At 47.1% G+C, this 16,376-nt stretch overlaps 1 protein-coding gene across 3 annotated transcripts in view; it reads right to left on the bottom strand.

Annotated features, from left to right (window-relative positions):
- Nucleotides 1-16,376, bottom strand: part of LOC110345707 (uncharacterized) — a 410,594-nt gene that overhangs the window by 37,737 nt on the left and 356,481 nt on the right. For all 3 annotated transcript variants that reach the window (XM_087181610.1, XM_087181607.1, XM_087181609.1), the window contains exon 5: nucleotides 219-285. In XM_087181610.1, coding sequence (XP_087037736.1) covers nucleotides 260-285 — 26 coding nt within the window. In that variant the 3' untranslated portion in view covers nucleotides 219-259. The remainder of the gene's footprint in view (nucleotides 1-218; nucleotides 286-16,376) is intronic.

The raw sequence follows: 16,376 nt of genomic DNA, 5'->3' as shown, positions 1-16,376 counted from the left end.
ATATGTAAGAAAAACAAATAGGCATATTTGTATTTTATCAGCATCCACCAAAGAATATAAGGATTGGTCCAACTTCAAAGGGAAATATCTCAACCTCCACCTCCACATCCAAACTCTATATCCACATCCACCTAAAGGAAGAGGAATCCAGCAAAGAGGGCTTGGTAATATACTCCCCACCCCAAACTCCACAGATGCTAGAATACTCATAGACTTACTTCACCCCAGGAAGTTTCTGTATCCTCTTCTTTTCATTCCTCTAGCTCCTTTGTGATGATGTAAACCCTGTAGGTGACAGAAAGGGTAGAAAACTTATTGCACAGGCATTTAAAATGGGGAAAATGACAAACCCAATAGAACTGTCTTTCCGTGAAGTAAGTGAAGCCATCAGACACCTCCACTGACAAGGGTGTCTTCAGAGGGGCTGGTAGGGGATGCTCCATGGGGCACACACTGTGCCAGGTGCCTTGTATCTAACAGCCAGTGAATCCAGTGAGAAGGATCAGTCTTCATCAGCCTTCTCCCTTTATAGACTAGGAAACTGAGGCTACAGAGGCTCTGTAGCTTGCCCAAGATCCTAGTGCTAGCAAGAGACAGCATCCAGCTAACACTCGTCTGTCTTACATCAAAGGTCATGGTCTTAACTTTTTATCTACCAAGCTCTGGTGAGTGCCTGATGGAAATTAATTAAATATTTATTAGTGTTTCTTTATAATTACCTATAATTAATTTTATGTAATTAAGGCCAACAGAAAAACTAATAGAAGCTAAAATTTTCCCCAAGGCTTTACTGACCTAATATTCGTTTACAGAAGATGTGGGCTCCTGATGATCTTCTTATATTAAAATCTTATTTCTTTTCTCTGTGTATATCACAGATCAAGTCCTACTAAGAACCAGCAGATCATAGCAGCTATTTGTAATGCACTGATTGGGTCCCAGAAGTTTGGCCCAAGCACTCCCTGCTCACCTCCCACCTGTAAGATAGGTGTTGCCCAGGAGAAAACTAACAGTCAGATATGTTCAAGTCCTTGTGCAAGGTCACTCTGTAAGGTGGAAAGCAGGAACGGCAACTCAGTCGTTCACCTGCAAAGCCCAGGTCAGCAGCAAGATGGAGAAGCATGTGGAGTAGGGACATTGCACTTTTCTTTTCAAAATTCCGGCAATGAGTGTGGCCTGGGGGCACCCGCTGTGCCCCAAAGCCACCATAAGCCATCACTTCCTAGGCCACAGGAGCATCTTGAAGAAAGGAACTCATGGAAATGTCTCAGGAAGTAATTCTACCAGGTCTTATTCCCTAGCAAATCGCCCAGAGCAAAAGTCAGCTACAGATGGGCTCAACGGAAGATTTTCATGCTTTCTGCCATACTGAATGGAAAGGGAGATGCTTTTAGGGTCATAGGGAGAGATTCTGCCTATGAAAAAATTCAGCCCCACATCAGGGTTGTCTATGTATGCTACTCAAAAAGCTGAGCCAGTAGGAGGATCCAACAGCCTGGAAATTCTTTGAAGTGTCCATCCTACATATTTTATATTTCCTCGTCTAGCTGCAATGTGCATCTTTAGACTACGTTTTATTGCTTAACTGTGCAGAATGAGAGGCTGCTGAACCTAAGTGTTCAAATAGCTGAACTGTGCACACAATTCTCAGGACCTTGCTAAAGAAATGCATACCCAAAGGACTTTTTTCGGGGAATCTCATTTTGTAAGTCTGAATAAAGCCCAGTAAACCACGTTATGATAACCAATCCCAGGAGTTTTCTGTAGGTACTGTTTTAAACCTTCTCTATTCATGTAATCCCAAACTCAGACACTTTAGCCTCTAGAAAATCTTCTCTGACCATCCTCACTTGATGTAGCACCCCACTTAGGAGATTTGGTTGCTGTAGGGGCTTCTTTATTTTTCCATCTGTTTCCATCCACTCCATGATGGAGCAGGGTATTGGTGGGAAAGACAGAGTGACAGACAAGTTCTGATGGTATGATTTGAGCCCCTGGATGCAGCTATACTTGGGGCCAACTGACCTCTAAGCTTTTTGTTATGTGAATTAATAAATGCTCTTTGGAGTTAACGCTACCAAATATGCGAAAGAAGAGAAAAGGATGAAGTATTCTTTGCTCACATCAGTAAAGGCAATAGGTACATGATGCTACTTTCAACAAAATGTCCTGCTCCACAGTCCCACTTATTTGGCTAAGAGAAGAGTCTGAGACTGAGCCAGGAACCCAGCCTGCCTGGCCTTGTGCATTCTCATTGTCCCCATTGCCATCACCTGAACCTAATCCTGTGGCTTAATTGCCCAGTGTTCTGTCCCTGGAGGAGCCACAAGGAAATAGCTGATAACTACTGTTCCTCTAGGATAATCTTCTCAGAAGTAAAGACGTTACAGAAATTGTGTCATGTCACCATCTTTGCCTGTCTGGTATCAGCAGCTGATGGAAAGAAAAAGCTCTGTGGACATGAATTCAAAGTGTCTCTGGGCTTGCGTTTCATGCCATAGGCCATGGGAAGAGAGAAAGTGTGTCAGTGGAGGCATTTTAGACTTCTGTCCATTTTACAGAGGAGAAAACCAGGCTCCAGAGGCTGAGTGGAAGGACTGGGTGTAACCCCTCCCTGTGAGGCTGCAAAGCCAGGGTGTTCACCCAAAGCCCGGGGAAGCAAAACAGGGCCACTGTTTAGGATTGGAGGCTGCCAAATGATGGCCCACCAGCAAAATCTGGCTACTCCCCTTGTTTTATGTAAAACCAATTTTTAACAGAAGGTGATCACACTTGTCCTTATATTTTATCCTCCATGGCTGCAATCCCAAGGTAGGTTGTTGCCACAAAGACTCTAAGGCTTGCAAAGCTGAAAACACTATGGGCCCTAAACAGATAAAGGCTGGCAACCCTTGGCTTAGAACCTTGAACTTTGGAGTCAGTCTGACTTGAAGTCACTTCCCTTTGCCAGCTCTGTGTCCCAGCTCTCCTTCATCTGAGAGCTGGGAATCCAAGAACACTGGCTTCAGCAAGGCTGTGGTTGAGAAGGGAATGAAATACTGCATTTAAGCACCTGGCCATGATGGTTGGTGCTTACGGAAAGGTGGCTTCTTACTTGTTCCACCAAGGCTACAAAACATCCCAAAGCAGCAGCAGCTCATGCGGGTTCCCATCGAGGACAGGTGGAAACAGTGGACCCTTGGCGAGAGAGAGGGAAGGGAATGGCAAGCATCAAACTGGCCTTGCTCCAGCCTTGGGCACCAAGGTGACTGACCTATGTAGGCAGCTCAGGCCTCTTCCCTGCGAGACCCTTCTGCATGGCCGATCTCCAGAGTCAGGCTCTGAGGAAGAATGTGTAAGAATCAGGTCACTCGAAGTCACTGTGTGTCAAGGACATTATTTTTACCCTTCCTTTTAATTCAATATGAAAGTTAGCTTAAAAACAAAACCCAAACCTAAACGGCTCACTCAGGAGTCTAGTATTTCCCTGATGTATCAGGAATTTACATTCATTGCTCCTCCTAACACTAATAGGAGCTGAGCAAATAGATGACTTTCTTTATTGCAAAGGTCAAACATAAGTTTGTTTTATCTTCGGTATTTCAACGTTATCAACGATGATTAAACTCAGGTACTGAGCTAAGTAGGACAGGCTAAGTGCATTTCACACCTTTTTAAAACATGAAGACTGTCTTATAAGAAACCACAGGGCTCCAGCTGGCCTCACTAGAGCACACACAGGGGTCTTTGTGATGATGCTAATAAGCAATCACAACAATATTTCTCCTTAACATGTGCCCAGGGCTTCATCCCGCTGAAAATGCTCTCACATTGAGACGGTGAAGTCTCAATGCAGCACTGACTGAAGTCCCAGGGAAGAGACTCACCATGTGTCTGTGTTCTCTCCCCAACACCAGCCACCCTGTTTTCCACATCACAGTGCCCTGGCCAGGAGGAGACATTGTGAGCTCAGTGTATAACGAACGCTTAACGTGAGATGCTAACTCACGCTGTACCAGCTCCCTGCACAAATTAGCATCTGTAATAGTGCATATAACTAACCACACACCCAAATGTTCTCCATGATGAGTAAGCCCCCCAAGGCCCTCAGGCAGCTCTCCGATTTTCCTGAGAAAGGTCTGCAATAGGAGCCCCATCCCCATACACCGCTTATCTGTCAACCAAAGGAGCATTTGAATCGATAAGTTCTCGTCCAAAGGCAATCCCGGGGGGAGGTCAAGGCGAGTCACCTACTTTCCTGTCCAAGGAAGACCCCATGGGGACTTAAGGTCGAGGTAGAAGTAAAACTAAAATGTAAGACTTTCTTAGCCACCTGCACCCAAGTCCTAAATCCTGCTTCTTGAATACTAAGAACTCTTGGTAAAATCAACGCACACATGGACACCTCCAGAAACATCCGCCTTCCTCATGACCCCTCCATGTGGTGGGCAGACACTTGGAAAGGACTCACACACCTGCCATCCCCTCCAGCCTGCCCTGAGAGGGTTAGGGATTTGCCCAGAGATTCGGCAAAGATAAAAGATGAATCTAACCCTAAACCCAACCTTAGCTTACTGTAGACAAAACTATACTGAGTACATAGTCCCTGCCATTAGCAAACGGCACCCTTAGGGGTCGCACTGACGCCAAATCCATCGTCTGCCTTTGTTACGTCTCCAGACTTAGGGCTGCCCGTCTGTCTCTCCAGTCTTGCTCTTCTACCCCTACTTCAGGCCAAACTGCAAGCATTTCTTACCTGTCTCGGGTCACAGCCTGCCAGCCCTTGTCCCAGCTTCCAAGTCTGTTTCTTATTTGTCCTCCACACCTTAGATTCTCAGCTCAAGGTTGCGGTTGGAGCTCCTCACTTCTACACGTCAAACTTTTCACTTGTTTCCTGCTATCCATAGGATAAAACCCCAAATGTCTGTGTCTAGCACATCGTCTTTCTAGAACCTACACCCTGCCACTTCTTTGATCCTCACCACATTAATCCTTTACCAGATACCTTGTCCTTTCATTTCATCTCAAATACCAGACACTCTTTTCTGCCCCAAGACCTTTACGCTGGCTGTTTTCTTCTGCCCAAGATGTTCTTTTCCTAATTCTCATTTTAGCCGATGTTCCCTAAAGCACTCTGTCCTCCAGGAAGCTCCCTCTGACCACAGTCAGCCTCCTCTACAGCAGCACAGCTGGTGTCGTTTTCTTGTTTATTGCATTCTAGTCCCTATCACATTCAGAAAGGGTTATGTTTATTTGCTTATTCTGCCTCCTTTACTTGAAAGCAACTTTCACGAGGGCAAAAAATGAAATCTCTTATTTATTGCATAGGCCCAGCACCTGGCAAAGTGGCACATCATACACTTTCTAATAACACACTATTGATTGAATAAACAAAGGACTGAAGACCTCATAATCAAACTGTAACAGTGCATTCTTATCCACAATCCTATACCTGCTTACATATATTCAGTAGAATGAAAACAATGAGCATAGGAAGTCCCCTCAAGGTCAGAATGACTATATCACTAAACTAAAAGAAATCCTTAGACTACTGAGCAACTCTGTGCCTCTTCCCTAGGACTGAATGTTCACATGGATGCATTAAAACTAAGTACTCTATAAGAGTAGCGGAGCTACTAGGGATGTGAGGCATCCTGTCCACCATTACTCACTTGCTGATGAAAACTGATCAATCTCTAATGCCTTGGCACACCATGGCTGATGCAGACAGTGGGAGGGTATAAAAGGACATGATATTTAGGGTAAAGGTGGTTTTAAATCTATCTGTAGGCATAGCCAAAGGACAAGCTGGGTGTGAATATCCAGGTCTATTTTCAGGATGTCCCCAGGGTCCCTATTCATGGACTCTTTGCTGAATAAAATCCTTTCCAGGCAAAAGACCTACAGAAAAGTCACCTCTTCATTTTCTTCCTTGATTGCAGTGTTCTTTGTTCAGCTGAGTGCAAAGACTTGGAAAATTTACTGTTCTAAGCTGTGGCCCTGATAGCCAAAAACCTTTCACCCCAGAACACAAAGCCAGACCCAGAGCTCAGCCTTCTGGCCTGCCGTTGCAGTCACACTCCTCAGTGGAGTGCCTCTCCCCAGCTGAAAGGCTCCCTCAGTCTCATCTTCCACATTTCTCACAACTCGAGCCAGTTTTGTAAAATCCATGTGGAAAAAAACCCAAGTCCCAAGTTTGAGACCCTGTTCAGTCTCCGCTACGGTCCAACTTGCCTAGACTCTGATCAGCCCCCGGTGGGTGCTGGTTCTGTTTAAAACTCCTCAGAGGGCCCTGGGGGAAAGTGGGCAAAAATACTTTATTGCACCAACAGTGTCAGAGTCTCTGACAGACGGTTTGAACCTGATGCAGTAGTTTTGAGTTCTGTGGTCTCCAGATGAGTTTCCATATGATGCAGTTATTGAATCGAGTAACCTCTGCAATATGCTGTGGTTTTTTTATAACTATTAATTTTGAGCTTGCTTCCGTGCACATTGCAAATAAATACATAATTGTGAGTGAGTGTCAGGAGGGATCCGAGGGCAATGAGGTATCGATTTCTATGCGCAGGGATGCTTCCCTAGAACAAGGCCAAGAAACTGACCTCTGCCTACTTGGAGGCTTGAATAGCGCCTTCGGAAGAGCCCTGCGCCAAGAAGATAAGATTACTTTTGCAAAAATTATTCGGCTATCATGCAATAAGAGGTATTTTAAAGCACCTCCATATCCTCTTGTAGTGAACTGATTTTCCATGGGTGGTTGGTCTCCTGTGTAAGATGTGAAGGTCTGGAGAAACTGCTGAATATATTCATTGAAAATCATCTCTGCGTTGATGGTGAGGAAATTTCCGCAAGACTGTTGCACTACAGTGCTCTGCATAATTGGACACTGTGTCAGCAAATAAGACTAATAAGCACAGTTGTTCAAATGATTGCCATGTCATAGATCTTAATGTCTACTAGAAATGCTTCTGATGGAAATGCGTTTCCCATGGTCAGCCAACCTTGCACAGGACAGTCGCCCTGCTATTACAATGACCACCCGCCCATCTCCTGTCCATTTGTCTGCTCATCCCTCCTCTTAGATTTCCCCACCTATCAAATGGAGAAATTGCACTAGATGATCCCTGAGGTTCTTGAAAGATCTCACTTTTTGGTTCTGGAAGCATGAAAACATCTTTCAGATAATCCGTTTATATAGAAGGTCTTTGACCCACCAAGGTTGTCCAGCTTGGAAGATGTGTAACTGATATTCTGTCCATCTCCAAAACCCTTAATCTGAACCAATTTGATTCTTTAGGCACACGAATTAGCAGACCCATTCACTGTGTGGCCTGGGAGAATTATCCAAAAGACTTAGAGAAATATGTGCATTTCCTGCTGTTAACTGGGCAAGCAGTGTTCACCCTGAGAAGAGCTGAATGTGGAGCACATGAAGCCAGTGCCACAGGCTTAGCTTTTGTACTGGTTAATGGAGCTCTCCGTGCAGGATGGTTGTACAGCCTTCCAACCACTATTTGGTAAATAATGACGCATCTGCTAGAGGCTTGAGGAATTGGGGTGGGAAGACAGAGTCACAGCTTGATGTGGTTCAGTCACTAACACGACCTAACACACATGCACCCAGCCAAAGAAAGCCACCCAGTACAGTAACTCCAGAAGACTCTTCCTTTGTTCCGGTGAACTTAGTTAACACATTTTTGTGAAATCTGATGCACAATAGACATACGTGAACTATTTCTACTGCTCACCATGGCACCAAAGTAGGCGGTCATCAAAGCTATTTCAGCAACCTCACAATCCACTCCACTTCCTCAGGGCCACGGAACCTGGGGGAGGGCAGACTGAGCTCAAAGTCCACGGGAAGCCAGCCTGGGATTGTTCCAAACTGTGGCCTCTATTCCCGCTTACTCCACACACTGACTGCTGACGCTTTGCTCAGCTGCTCACTCTGCTTGGCAAAGAGCTGAGGGATGGAGACCTTGGGTTCTTGGCCACTTTACTTGGTTGGGGGCATCTGCCTCTCAGTCTCTTCCTTTATGAGAGTGAATAATCGGTGACAGTCCAAAAGCAGTGTGAAGATGAATTGAGATAACACATGTGATAAGTGTTTAATTTTATTCTTGGCAGACAACTGGGACTCTATTAATTTCTTTGGCTATTTGCTGTAACAAATTACTAGAAATCAGGTGGCTTAAAACTATGCACATTTATTATCTTTCAGCATTGGAGTCCAAAACTTTGACATCAGTTTCATTGGGCTGAAGTCAGAATGTTTGTGGACCATCAGTCCATCGGTGCGTTTAGGGAGCATCACTTCCCAGTCTGTCGCAGCCTTTGGAGGCAGCACGCGCCCTTGGCTGGTGGCCTCTTCCTTCATCTCCAAAGTGCATTACGCCAACTCCTGCCCTGCAATCCATCTTCTTCCCCCTATGCCTCTCCTGCCTCTCACTTTTGACAACTGAGATTACACCAGGCCCACCTGGATAAACCAGAGTTATCTCTTCATGGTTTCCAATTTGATCACAATCAGGAAAGTCTCTTTTTTTCTTGCATATGGCAAGCATATTTACAGGCTCCAGAGGGTAGAACTTGAATATTTCTTAGGGCCATCAATGAGCCCACCCTAGGCATCTAAGTGCATTTGTTACCAGTAGGCTTATTTTTTCTGCCCTTTATCTTTTCTTTCATTTAGGTAAAGTGCACGTACAGCAGAGTGACAAATCTTAAATGCACAGTGCGTGGCTGTTTAAATGTATGCACCCTTTAAGGATCTCTCCAGCCAAGATGAGAAATACTTAACGGTCCTCCCTCCCTGTGGGATCCCTATGTCCCTCCCAGGCCAGTATCTACCCTGGAGTCGTCATTAGTCTTATGTTTATAGATTGCTCCTGCCTGTTCTAGAGTTCATATGAAGGGAACTGTGATGGTTAATATTAGTGGTCACCTTGACGGGCCTGAGGAACACCTGGAGAGCTGGAAAAGCATCACTTCTGTCTGTGTCCATGGGGTGTTTCCAGAGGGCACTGGTTCATGAGTCCATGGGCTGAGTGGGAGACCCATGCTTAATGTGGGGGGGTCCCATCCAATAGGCTGGGGGACCGGGGGTCCTGAAAGAACAAACAGGTGGAGAAATGCAAATCCTCTTTTCTCTCTCCTCTCTCTCCCTCTCTCTCTCTCTCCCTCCTCTCTCTCTCTCTCTCCCTCCTCTCTCTCTCTCCCTCCTCTCTCTCTCTCTCCTCCCCGCCTCTCGGAGCTGGGACCCTCTTCCTCTCCTGCTCTTGGACATCCCAACTCCAGGCTCTCCAGCCTCTGGACTCTGGGACTTAGGACCATGGCCTCCCAGGTTCCTAGGCCTCCAGCTTCAGACTGAGAGTCAGACCACTGGCTCCCCTGGCTCGGAGGCTTGGGCTGCAACCGCCCCACTGCTGGCATCCGAGGGTCTGTGGATCGTGGACGGATGGACAGCAGACTTCTCAGCCAGCTCCCTCAAATATTGTCTCTCGTATCCCTCCCTGTCTCTCATCTCCTACTGGCTTTATCTCTCTAAATAACCCTAACGCAGGGACCATAATGCCCAAATTTTGTGTCTGTCTAGTTTCCCCCACTTAATAGCATCTGTGATTCAACCACACTGTGATGTGCTGCAGTTGCGTGTCTTTATCTCTTTCTGCACTGTATAAGACCTATCACGTCTTACACATCCAATCTCTGACCACAGTACTATGACTACTTCAAGGGTTACTTCAAACACGACCTTTTAAAAGCATTCCCTGGCAGTACCATGTCCTTTCAGCAGAAATACTACCTGTGGCTGCTCCCGCCACACGGGCACCTAACCTGGAGGATGTGCTGGTGGCACGTCCACTCACACTCTGAGGAGTGGACACCTAGCTCACATGCTGCCTCACCTGCTCTCTGTGGACAGAAAGGCTATGCTCCATTTACCTTTGTAGTAACATCAGCCCAGTAATGCAGCAACCCACGGGCACCTGGGCCCCACTATAGCTGTGGCACTGCCTCCATGATGAACGCTTGTCTCTGAAAAATGGCACATCGTTGTTGGTTATTAATTGAAATTCACAGGTTTAAACACTTATTTTCTGTGTGAACCCTGATGCTCACTAAAGAAGGCTGGCTGGAGAATTTCTGTATCGTTCCTTTGAACGCTGATCATAAAGAAATAAAAATACTGGAAGTCTGATTTTGAGAGAGCAGGAATTTGAAACTTCGACTCCTATAGGCTTTCTCTCCAAAGAGGAATAAGAAGGTAAAATCGAGTCTAGTTTCATTTTCGAGGTTTGTCCGCTTGTGACTCTTCAACCTTTCCCTTCTCCAACTGTCCCAGGCCTGGGAAAGTCCAGGGGAGGCCCAGGGGCTCCCTCCCTCCGTGCTGCAGGAAGTTCCGAGCATCCAAGCCCAGCCTGCGTGGGACCTGCATCTCGGCACCAGCCTCTGAGCCTGAGTCCTCTTCCTCCTGGCTCCTGCTCCCGCCGCCTTTGCTCTGACACACCTGAGCCTTTCTCTTCAGTGAAATCCTTTGGTGTTTACTGAGTGATTAATGAGCTGTCCCATCCATTGGTTCCTTGATGTCAAGCTTCCTGCCATCCATAAAGTTGTGGGCAAGTCTGCCCGATATTCAGCATGAAATGGTTGGTGCTCAAATTAGGCAGAAGATGTAAATAATAAATTCTGTTTCCCACAGTAATGAGCTTTAAAAAAAATCCGAGAGTGGACATTTGTTATTTTTTGGATTCTGCTATGCAAAAAATGTTTTGAGTGTTTTCCCATGAAAGTGCCCTTGCTGGGAGCTTGGAGCCCACTGCGGCAGGGTTGAGAGGCAGGACCTTTGGGAGGGGAGTGACTGGTGGGTCAGCAGGTTGGCACAGCAGAGGTTTGCTGCCTCTCCCATGCTAGTCACAGCAAGGAGACCCTCACCCGATGCCGAGCCGTGCTGGAACCATGCTCTTGGACTTCTCAGCTTCCAGAGTCATGAGCCAAGTAAACGTCTATTCTTCATAAATTACCCAGTCTTACAGTTTGTTATGGCAACAGAAAATGAACTAAGACGGGTCCCATGTATCCATTGCCAAAACTCATGAAGCTGCAAAACAGCAAACCTTGCTCTCAAACCTACAGCCACTCTCAAATCTCTTACACACCACTGTATTTCTCCTCTCTTCTCTTCTTCTCTCTCTTATCTTCCTCTTCCTCTTCTTTTCTCTCTTCTCTCTCTCTCCTCTCTCTCTCCTTTTTTACATAAATAACCCATTATAAAAACATAAACTGAGGTTTATCTAACATTCCTTGGGACCAGGCCACCCAGCATGTAACCGCTCTTAAAATCAGACTTCAGATAACTTCAGAAACAAGAATAGCCTTTGAAATTCGGATCTAACCCCAAACTCTGACCAGGAGTCTGAACAAATGAGAGTGCAAATTGGCCTCATTTCTATTTATTGATCTGGAAAAGTCAGCAAGGGCAGAGAGACCCGGAGCACTGATGGAGTCTGCCATGAGGGCGCATCCTGCTGACTTCCCAGGAGCCGGCACAGTTGCCTCCTTACCTGTGGGACAGCTGGCTGCAGGGCTGAAACTGCTTCACGTGTAACTGAGGGATAGAAGGCTGGAACACGGTCTGGTTAATGTGATCAGCAGCAAGCGCCGTCATCCAGTCCTGGTCACCAGGGAGAGGGCGCTTCTGGCACTTCTGGCCTGCGACCATGTTCTTCAGTCCGGGAGCCTAAAAGGCCCAGGGAACCCACTCGTCCCAGCAGATTAGCACTGCTGCGGCCTGCCTTTATGGTCTGCGGAATCTCGGTGATCAGGGCTAGCAGCAGATATCCTTGTGCTATCTGTGGTCTGCCCAAATAATGAGAATGACTATCCCAGAAAGGTCAGCTGTCTTTATCCATATGCAGGACAATTCTCATGAGAATTGTTTTAGCTGAAACTTAAAGGATATTATTTTGGGGCTTTCAATGCCAATGTAGAACATGGTAAAATTGTCATGTTTTATTTGTTTTATGTTAAGAGTCTTGGATTCTGTAGCCTATTTAAAGTGACTGAAGTAGTAAATCGGACCATCTATGATGCTGCTTAAAACAAATTTCATTAATGCTCGGTGAGACAACACTCCCTGCAAGCTGATGAAATTCCACATTTGCTTAAAATTTTAAGTAGGAATTTTAGCTGCAGTGGACTGAGGAACACAGAAGGCACCAAACTGGGATAATTGTTGGTAATAAAAATCATACACAAATACAACTCTGCTAACCAGCCTGTACAACGAGGAAGAAGCCATTACTGAATATGGACCATTGAAGCGATAATTTGTTGTGTTTTGTTTTAAGAAAGGCATTTATGTTTTTCCTCTTCTCTGGAATTTTCTTCATTTTGTTGTAATAGGCCCGTATTGGGAGCAAGTGGGGAGGCAGCCATGATTAGGAAAGGAAGAGAAGCAAAGGTAATTAAATATTCTATTGAAATGTTGCAATCACAAGCATCTTCTTGTGTGGAGTCCCTGTTAGCATAGTCACATCCCGTGGGCTCAATTCTACTGTCAGTGTGCTCATGTCACTCACAGGAAGTTACAGAAGACAGCCTGTTATAATTTATTGGGTGGATTAATACTGTCAAGGGATTCTTTACATGGTGCAATCTCTGATTAAACACACACACACACACGCACAGAGCATGTACATAGAGTTCTTAAAAGTTTCCTAAATCAACCTCCAGACGTTCAGTTGTGAAAATTCCCTTTTAGATTAATTACACTTTTCATTAGGCTAGGGTCTATAAAGGCACATATATGTCACTGCTTGTCATGGTTTCGGTTGGTCAAATAATAGAATAATCAATCATCTTCATTCTGAGAGAATGGCATAATCAAAGGTATTATGGAGGCAATTGGATTCATTCTCGGAAAGTAGCTGAACAATTACAGTGATTGTCAATTGTTAACTGTGGATAAGTATATAATGACCTCAAGTGTTTCCCTAACAACATGGAAATCGAAATCCATTGCTTTTCCTCTGTACAAAATAGGGTAGGCCTGCAGAAGACTAGCTTGGGCTTCCAATTGCTTTCTTTAATTTGACTTTTAAAGACTGTCCAATACTAGAAAATACTAGCTTAATTAGAGAAGTCCACTAGCTCATATTTTAGACATCATCCATCACACTATACCTACAGGTTAGATACACATGCTTAAATTACCCTGATCTCAAGGGTTAGAGAGAAGGGAATGGGCAACTCACTGTTCACATTTTCATTGTGGTTCTGTGCTTGGAGTGACTTCTCCTGACTACGTGGGAGTTTGGCGATTCCCCATGAATTAGAGGCCCTCTAGGGAGGGCGCTGAGGTCCACAGACACCCAAGCTCCCAGGCCTGAGGCAGGTCCCTACCATGGTCCCCTCAGGGGATTGTGCTGTACTCATCTGTTTCCCTAGGACTCAGTACAATGTCAGCCAAGTAACAGGGGCTCAGCTTATTCGGTGAATAAGATGACCAAAAGACATCCGATATTCGAATCTTTTTACACTCAAATTATGCATTCTTTTGTTCCCTCTACCCCTCAGTTTTCTAGTGTTTGCTTGGATCTCTGAAGCATATCTGCAGTCTGATTTTTGAGCATGCAGGACTTGAGCGCTTTGCCCCTCTAGGTGGCCAGAAGGCCTGTCATTTGATGACACACACCCATGTCCGCTGTCACTGGTAGGTTTGCTTTTCAGGGACACATCACCGTGAAGTCTGGAGAAGGCTCCTCCGTCCTCTCTCTGGGAGGCAGTAGTTGGGCACACGAAAGAAACATCGAGTTTCACAGACCAGAAAGCTGAGGCTCCCAGAGACGCAGGCTCTCTGGCTCTAAACAGGCTTCCTTCTGCGTACACGCCTGCCCCTTAAATCACGCTTTCTGAGGAGGTTTGCGGACTGTGAAAGACACTGAGCTTAGACAGAAAGAAATTAAGCACGGCGGGATATCTTAGGGTCTCGGCTTATGGGAGCAACTGCGGATGTGCAGAGATGGCCGAGGTTTCGCTGTGGACAGACGGAGCTGGCAGCTCCGCCTCCCGGGTCCAGCTGCAGGGGTGGGGGGAGAGGGCGCACAGGGAACCAGGCCGGGGGGCGGAACCCCCCACACTGACCAGTCGACCGATCCCCGTGTCCTTCGGAGGCCTGGCTGCGCTCCTCCTCCTCCTCCTCCTCCTCCTCCTCCTCCTCCATACTCTGAGCAGCTCTTGTCTTCCAGTCGTTGCCTCTCCCGCGGACAGCCGCCAGTGTGGCCTCCGGTGCTCTGGGTGCATCAGGCGGGGAGCTGCAGGCCGGGACCTCCCCGCTGCGTGGCCTGGAGCCTGCGGAGGGTGGACCTGGGTGTGCCCGGCCCTGCTATGACCCCTGGTGCCGGCAAGCGTCCTTGTCACTTCCCACTTCCAGAGCCAGGGAACAGGGTGCTGCTGTCCAGACCCCGCCAGGAAATGGACAACGGCAAAGCGCTTAATAATGTTAGACGGGAGAAGCAGGGCGGCGGGAACTCTGTGCTCAGGTCTGGTTTTTGTTGCACAGCAGCACTGAACAATAACAGCCGGAAGTGGCGGCATGAGGGGAGAAACAGCTCCGTTTCTGGAAAACAGAGCAGCAGGTGATAGAGTGCATGGGGCACAGCCTGGGGTGAGGGGACATTTGAGCCCCGTGCTGTGGAACCCTGTGCAGCTCTCACACAAGTCCAGGGCCTGCAAACATCTGTCCAGGCTGAGAGAGGCCATAAACTTGGGGAATAAAGGCCACCTCGACCTTGACCCTCACCGGAGAAAGTGAACCACAAGTATTGGCTTTCCTTGAAGCTGTGGGCCACTTAGACAATGAAGACCCCTAATTGAGTTGCTTCATGCTCCTGTAAGTCACTATCCCTCCCGGGGATCTCACCACAACTCCCATTAATTAGACCCTTAATGTATTCCAGAGCGTGTGCTAAGTGCTTTATATTCATGTCTTCATTTAATTTTCACACCAACCCACGGAGTAGTACAGAGTTTTGGTGGGGCTTCAAGTTGACAGGAGGAGACACCCCAGCCCAGCCTAGCGTGCACACACACACACACACACACACACACACACACACACACACACACTCAGGGTAAGTACGTTAGGAGGAGCACTAGAGACCTGAATTGCCAGCAACACCATCCAGACAAGACCTGCTTCCCCCTTCCGGGAGCTCAACTTGTGGAATACCAAGATCCTTTGAAGTTGGTTCCGATGTCACCCTTCAGGAAGCATATCACACGCCTTTCTCATATATTTTCTGAAAGCATGATAAAAATGCTTGCCTAACGCACGTTACATTGTGTTTCTACCATCTCAGGAAGTAGACCGTAATCTCTGGCTACAGCCGTGTTTCTGAGCATTGAGTCTGCTTGACTCTGCCTGTTCTTGAATCAGAGTTGGCCTCCGAGAGGCCTGGCCCTCGGTCCCCAGCCTGATGGCAGCCTCACTCCAGATTTCTCCAGGGTACAGAAGACCTCAGCTCCACCAAGGTCATACGCCATGTTTCACTTCTCACCATTACAGAGTGAGAGCTGTCAGGATTTGAACGAGGATCAGAAATCCCGCCAAGATGTTCCCTGGAGCCATCCAGGTCTGAACCCATCAGCGTGGTGTTCAGGGGTCCAGACCTGGACACTGTCGCCTCGGCTGAAACGGGTGCTGCCTTCGGCGGCCTCTGAGATGTGGCCACTCACGGAGCCTCTGGCTAAGATGCTTTCTCTGTGTGGCCCACTTGTCAGTGATGGGGTCGCTCTGGGCCAGAGCAAAGATGAGGGCAGGGGGACATTTCTGGGCAGGCCCAGTCACTCAGCCGTTTCGGGCTGAGTGTGTGAAGGGTCTCCCACGCCGGGCCCTACCCCTAGGTTCCCGGCCCAGATCGACTCTCTCTTCCACCTGGCCACCGCTGAAGGTTCTTGGGGCAGTGTTCACACGCTGCCTCCCTTCCTAATTCTGTCATTCAGGTCACAGGGCCCCGTCTTCCACACTCCCTTCAACCAGGGAATTCAGCCAGCACCTTCCACGCTGTCTTGCCAGCTTCGCTTTGGGTCTGAGAGGCAGCTCTGACGCTCACTCCCACATATCCGCGTTACGACCATCCCCGGCCATCACAAAAACTGCCATCCGGGGACCGCTGCCTAGTGACCTATGTTGATGGGCAGGGTCTTACCCTGAAATCGCCATTCTCATCACCTTTATTTTCTGGGCAGGGAAGCATCCGTCTGTTCTTTTTATTGTTGGGTCACATGCCACAGGAATTGATTTCTAAAGCCAGAAAAATTCTATGTGGCCAAAATTCTATTTAAAAATCCCTTACATACCCATGATGCACAAACATTTATGACATAAAAAGGCA

The sequence above is a fragment of the Heterocephalus glaber genome, unplaced genomic scaffold, assembly GCF_053883595.1.
Source record: "Heterocephalus glaber isolate CG9 unplaced genomic scaffold, H.glaber_assembly_v1.0 deba00001472, whole genome shotgun sequence".
In the NCBI taxonomy this organism is placed as follows: domain Eukaryota; kingdom Metazoa; phylum Chordata; class Mammalia; order Rodentia; family Bathyergidae; genus Heterocephalus; species Heterocephalus glaber.
The sequence above is the reverse complement of the archived record's forward strand: the minus strand, read 5'-3'. Positions and strand labels throughout refer to the sequence as shown.